This window comes from Theropithecus gelada, chromosome 1 (genome assembly GCF_003255815.1).
Source record: "Theropithecus gelada isolate Dixy chromosome 1, Tgel_1.0, whole genome shotgun sequence".
Lineage (NCBI taxonomy): Eukaryota > Metazoa > Chordata > Mammalia > Primates > Cercopithecidae > Theropithecus > Theropithecus gelada.
The window spans coordinates 73,648,924-73,655,587 of NC_037668.1; the positions used below are offsets into that span (position 1 = coordinate 73,648,924).

The following is a 6,664-nucleotide window of genomic DNA, read 5'->3' on the forward strand; positions in this document are numbered from 1 at the left end:
GGGGTTTGGAGGGAGCCCAAAACCGGCCCAACACCCCCCACCCGGGGCAAAAGAGCCAGACCCCGCCAAAAAAAAAAAAAAAAAAAAAAAAAAGATTTGTTAGATCTCATTTGTGAGATCTATATATGTATCATAATTTATTTAGCCATAAAACCTACTGAGACAAGAGTTTATTCAATTATATACTGCTATAAATAAAGTCACAGGCCAGGTGCAGTGGCTCGCGCCTGTAATCCCAGCACTTTGGGAGGCCAAGGTGGGCAGATCACGAGGTCAGGAGATTGAGACAATCCTGGCTAGCACGGTGAAACCTTGTCTCTACTAAAAATTAAAAAAAAAAAAAAAATTAGCCAGGCGTGGTGGCATGCATCTGTGTCCCAGTTACTCGGGAGGCTTAGGCAGGAGAATCACTTGAACCTGGGAGGCAGAGGTTGCAGTGAGCCAAGATTGCCCCACTGCACTCCAACCTGGGTGACAGAGGGAGAATCCATCTCGAAAAAAAATCAAATAATAATAATAATGTTACAATAAAATCCTGGTTTGTAAATATGTGCCTGCATCATTAATTAATTCCTTCAGATTCCTAGAAAAGGAGCACCGAGTCAAAAGATACGAAATTTTCAGTCACATAATAACATGTTGCTAAATTACCTTCTAGAGTAATTAAAAAGTTAGATCAATTTATTTTTCCACATTAGTGCATGAGTGATTGAATCATTCTTCAGTCAAAGCAACAGGCTCATGTAACATACCTGTGTAAATGAAATCTAGAAGTATCTGAAAGATTCCTGCTTCAATTCCTAGAATTGGTACAACATCTTTTGAGGACTCTTTCATTCCTCCAGTGAACAAAGCTGCAAAGTAAGGACTGCTGGCAGCCAAAACCAGCCGATGAGCTTTAAAAGTTTCCTTTCCAACTTGCAGCTGCACATCACAGAAATGCTGTCCATTTCTCATCTTATTGATTTGGGCCAAGATGAGCTGGGCATGTTTATCTGATGAAAAAGGACTATCAGCAGCCTTGGGACAGTCCTCATTAGCCATGATGATGATACATTAATTAAAAGGACTGTTGCCCATAATCTGTTACTACCTGAAAAACAAAATACAAAGAGATCAAGCAAAAATTTTTTTTAACATGATTTCTATTCACACATAAGAAACATTCTCTATACTTAAAATCTACTTAGGACATAAACATAAAACAAATAAGGACTAAAGTGTGTTACTATTAATATTTCTAATATGGTTTCAGAGAACGAAATAAGTAGGGAGGCTAAAATAATTGGAGAATGCTTCACACAAGAAATGGGACCTGCACTAGAGGAGGATAAAGAGTTAATATTAAGGTATGAGGAGAGGACACTTCTTGATGGAATAAAAAAAATAATAATAAAGCACAAAGAAGAAAGTTAACAAAGCACGTACCACAGACAACAGGAACTTTCAAAAAGCAGTTGTGATCAGTCTAACTGCTTAAAATCCTTCAATGTGTACACTTCCTGTAGCACACAAAGCCCTTCAGGATTCTTGTCATAATTCAAGACTGTTCAAATATAACTTCCTCCAGGAACCTTTCCCTGTTCCTCCTCTGGAATTGTGGAAATATGGTCCCAAACTCACCTAAGTTTGTTGCTCACCCTAAGCTTATTGGTTTTGCATTCTATAGCACAGGTCTACCTTACCAAATACCTTACCACCCTACTCCTAGTGCGTGCGTGCATGCACATGCACACACACACACACACACACACACACACACACACACAGAGAAAGCTCCTTTAAAGACAGCCCTTTAAGTGCAGGTACTATCTTTCATAGCTCTAGCACCAGTATATAACATATGTTAGGTTTCCAATGTTTGTGAAATGAATGAGAACAAGAAGAAATAACAATAGCTTAGGTTGGGTTGTTTTTTTTTTTTAACTTTTAGCTTCTCCACATATTATGTCAATGGTAATTCTCACAATAATTAAGAGATGAGAAGAAAAGATAATCTTATCTAAAATGAGAGAAAGGGAAATTGAAGCTCAAAGTTTCCCCAAGGATACAATGTTAGTATGACAGTCTCAGTATCTGAATCCAGGCCTTCTTACTCTAAATCCAGGACTGTTCCACCATATCACTCCATAGGAATTATTAGGCCACTGCACCCTTCCTAAATTACTTTTTAAATAAAGAAACTGCTGGGCACAGTGGCTTGTGCCTGTAATCCCAGCACACTGGGATGCTGAGGCGTGGGGATCACTTGAATCCAGGAGTTCGAGACCAACCTGGGTAACATGACAAAACCCCATCTCTGCTAAAAATTTAAAAATTAGCCAGGCGTGGTGGAGCAGGGCTATAATCCCAGCTACTTGGGAGTCTGAGGCATAAGAATCGCCTGAGCCCAGGAGATAGAGGTTACAGTGAGCTGAGATCACACCACTGCCCTCCACCCTTTAGCCTGGGTGACAGAGCAAGACTCTGTCTCAAAATAAATAAATAAATAAATAAATAAATAAACAAACCATGAGATCCTGTAATATAACATATGGAATAGCACAGGGAAATTTAAGATGACTAAGATTTTGTAATTTAGGTATCAATGGGTAATAAGACTTATAGTGTGTGCTGATGTTAGAAAAAAATGGTTACATTTATAGCATTTAAACGTATCAAAGTCAAAATAACAAGGCTGATTATCATGACTTTCTAGGAATTAACTTATTGAGAAATTTGATTGAGAAGTTCAAAGGTAGCTGCTAAAGCTTCATATCATCATCTACAGAACATCAACATATTACGTATAACTAGCATATAAAAGCAAGCAGTGTTTGAGGTGATGAATGTGCTAATTACCCTGATTTGATCATTACATATTAAATACATGTATCAAAATATCACATTTTACCCCATAAATGTAAATATAAAACAATCATTATGTGTCAATTTAAAAAATATCTATTTTTGGGGACGGGGTCTCACTCTGTCACCCAAATTGGAAGGAAAAATAAATTTTTTAAAGAGGGCGAGGGCCAGGCGCAGTGGTTGGGCTGGGCGCGATGGCTCACGCCTGTAATCCCAGCACTTTGGGAGGCCGAGGAGGGTGGATCACAAGGTCAGGAAATCGAGACCATCCTGGCTAACACGGTGAAACCCCGTCTCTATTAAAAATACAAAAATTAGCCCAGCGCAATGGCAGGTGCCTGTAGTCCCAGCTACTCAGGAGGCTGAGGCAGGAGAATCGCGTGAACACAGGTGGCAGAGGTTGCAGTGATCCGAGATGGCGTCACTGCACTCCATCCTGGGTGACAGAGCGAGACTCTGTCTCAGGAAAAAAAAAAAAAAGGGCGAAAGGGGCTGGGCACAGTGGCTCATACCTGTAAGCCCAGATCTTTAGGAGGCTAAGGCAGGCGGATTGCTTGAGTCCAGGAGTTTGAGACCAGCCTGGGCAACATGGCTAAACCCTGTCTCTACTAACAACACAAAAAAAAATTAGCCCGGCATGATAGCACAGGCCTGTAGTCCCAGCTACTCAGGGAAGGCTGAGGTGGGAGGACCACCTGAGCCAGGGAAGTTGAGGCTGCAGTGAGCTGAGATGGCACCACTGCACTCTAGCCTGGATGACCGAGCAAGACCCTGTCTCAAAAAAAAAAAAAAAAAAGCGGTGGCTCATGCCTTTAATCCCAGAACTTTGGAAGGCTGAGGCGGGTGGATCACCAGAGGTCAGGCACTCAGGACCAGCCTGGCCAACACGGGGACCCCATCTCTACTAAAAAATGCAAAAAATTGCTCAGGCATGGTGGTGGGCGCCTGTAATCCCAGTGACTCCGGAGGCTTAGGCAGGAGAATAGCTTGAACCTGGGAGGCAGATGTTGCAGTGAATGGAGATCGAGCCATTGCACTCTAGCCTGGGCAACAGACAGACTCTGTCTCAAAAAAAAAAGGGCGAGGGGAGGTGGGGGAGGAGAAAGCATATATTTGGCCCTACACAGAAATGTGACCTGGAAACATTATCAACATGACATGACTGTCAGGCCTTTTCTGTTTTACATTTCTGTCAGAACATTTTGAACCCTAGTGGTTTAAATACAAGGTACTTCCTCTGTCCCTTCAAGGCATCAAGCACAGTCACTGAGCTAAAATGCTGCCTCCTGCTACAAGAAAGAGTTGACTGAATATCCATTCGGGTGGCAAACAGTAGAAATACTAGTCTGTTACCATGCTTCTCAGTAACTGCTGATACCATCCCACTGTCAGTGGAGTAGGAACGTCATCCCAAAAGGTGGCATGTGGAATGACCATATTTCCAAAGGAAAAGAGCGCAATTCTGCGACATTGCATAGGGATATAAGGGACATGCCTGATGTGCCCCAAATCTGAAAAGCAGATTATTGGCTGGGCAAGGTGGCTCACACCTGTAATCCCAGCACTTTGGGATGCCCCGGCGGGAGGATCGCTTGAGTCCTGGAGTTCAAGACCAGCCTGGGGAACATAGTGAGGCTCCCCTAAAAAGTTTTTAAACATTAGCTGTGTGTGATGGGGCACGCCTGTACTTCCGGCTACTCAAGAGGCTGAGGTTAGAGGATCGCTAGAGCCTGAGAAGTCGAGGCTGCAGTGAGTTGTGATCTCACCACTGCACTCCAGCCTAGGCGACCGGGCGAGACTGTCTCAAAAATACTAGGAAACGGTAGAATTGCCCAGAGGAACTAAAGCGGGACCTATGTTTGCTAGCTTTGAATTCACTGCTGAGAACATGCCGAAACTGCTTCAACAAAGGGGTGTCAGAAACAACCCCCGGAACAAGCGTCAAAACACCCGTGGTTCTTTGTGCTTGAGTTGGGAGCCCAACAGAGAGAGCTAGTCCTAAACTGCTGCTACACTAAAAGCTAATAATCGTTCCTGCGCTACCTAAAGGTCAGGGAAGGGATCTCAGACAAACGAAGCGACAACAGAGGGACTGGGGACACAGCCTCAGGATTCCCCAGTTGGGGCGGGGGAGGCAGGACCGGTCCGCACAGGAAGGTCTGGAGAGGGCGACACTTAAGACTGTCGGAGGAAGGCCTGCGGCGGCCGGAGGAAAGGCAAGGAAATACACATTTCTAGAGGTTTCTCTCTCTAGTCCTCTGGGGTCCGGAAAGCCGGAGAGAGTATAAGAGGAAGTTCCCAACCCCGTCAAAGACGAGCCCGGACGCAGGATCTCCTTACCCGCCGCTTCCCCTTCCCTCCGACGCCCGCTCAGGCCCTGCGCGCGCAATCGCGACCAGCCCCGGCCGGAAAGGGCGGGGAGAACCTGGCGGGGGTGACGAGGCGGGAGTGAGTGGGCCGTGCAGTGCCCCCAGGGCAGGCGCCGAAGCCGGGCCGGGTGGAGGGGCTTCTGATGCTTTGCGGCCCCCTGGGTTTTCACTGCGCGTGCGCGAGGTTCTTCCGCTCGCAGGTGGCGGGGCCGCGGGAGCTTCTCAGTGCCCACTGCTGGGGCCCAGGGCTTCGGCGTGCTTCCCCGCGGACCCACAGCCTAGCTGCAAGCCTCTGCTCCTGCCTGCTGGGGCCGGCTGGCTCGCCCTTTCCATCCCGCTTGCACTCTTGATTCTTGTGGTGTCCCGGGAAGGCCGCGGATCTCAGTGTTAAGGAGAGACGCGCCGAACACCTGACACGGTGCTTCTCTACTGTTCTCTCGAATCGTTTTCTGAGTCTGCATGACTGAGCCTGGCACTGAAGGGATGCTTATTTTGGGGAAGGAAGAACTCAAAGTCCAGTTTTTTTCACTGTTGACCCCGTGTCACATTAGTGGCTTTCAAACTGTTTTGATCCCAGCCTACGGTGAACAAAAATATTTTACATCAAACCCAATATATACTTGTGATTATATATATAGATGTATATATCTGACACAAAATTTTATTTCTTTGTTTTTAATTTTTGTTTTTCGAGACGGAGTTTTCGCTCTTGTTGCCCAGGCTGGAATGAATGCAATGACCCGATCTCGGCTCACCGCAACCTCTGTCTCCTGGGTTCAAGCGATTCTCCTGCCTCAGCCTCCCAAGTAGCTGGGATTTCAGGCATGCGCCACCATGCCTGGCTAATTTTGTATTTTTAGTAGAGACAGGGTTTCTCCATGTTGGTAAGGCTGGTCTCAAACTCCCGACCTCAGGTGATCCGCCCGCCTTGGCCTCCCAACGTGTATTTCTTTCTCTTTTTATGAGACAGGGCCTGGCTCTGTCGCCGAGGCTGGAGTGCAGTAGTGCCATCTTGGCTCACTCTAGCCTCCACTTCCTGGGCTCTGGCAATCCTCCCACCTCAGCCTCCTGAGTAGCTGGGACTACAGGCCTGTGCCACCACCCCCAGGCTAAGTTTTTGTATTTTTAGTAGAGACAAGATTTTGCCATGTTGACCAGGCTGGTCTCCAACTCCTGGGCTCAAGTGATCCGCCAGCCTCAGCCCCCAAAAGTGTTGGGAGGTGTGAGCCACTGTGCCTGGCCTGAAACAAAATCTTCGCAAAACTACGTTTACACTTACGACCCGCAGTGCACTAAATTTCTATTTCTTCTTTTCTCTTTCATTACCAAAAACTGCTAACAGGGACCTATTGTCAGCAAACATTGTCAAAGATTTGGAAATGAGGAAAAGAGAATTCTGGGTGCCCTTTCAGTGTAAGGCTGGAAGGATTTGCATCCGTAGGGAG

The 6,664-nt window shown here is 46.0% G+C and overlaps 1 protein-coding gene across 2 annotated transcripts in view; it reads right to left on the reverse strand.

The window, feature by feature from the left end:
• The window catches only part of IPP (intracisternal A particle-promoted polypeptide), a 43,972-nt gene extending 42,878 nt beyond the window's left edge, over positions 1-1,094 (reverse strand). For both annotated transcript variants that reach the window (XM_025384442.1, XM_025384434.1), the window contains exon 1: positions 753-1,094. In XM_025384442.1, coding sequence (XP_025240227.1) covers positions 753-1,044 — 292 coding nt within the window. In that variant the 5' untranslated portion in view covers positions 1,045-1,094. The remainder of the gene's footprint in view (positions 1-752) is intronic.
• Positions 1,095-6,664: the final 5,570 nt, after the last annotated feature.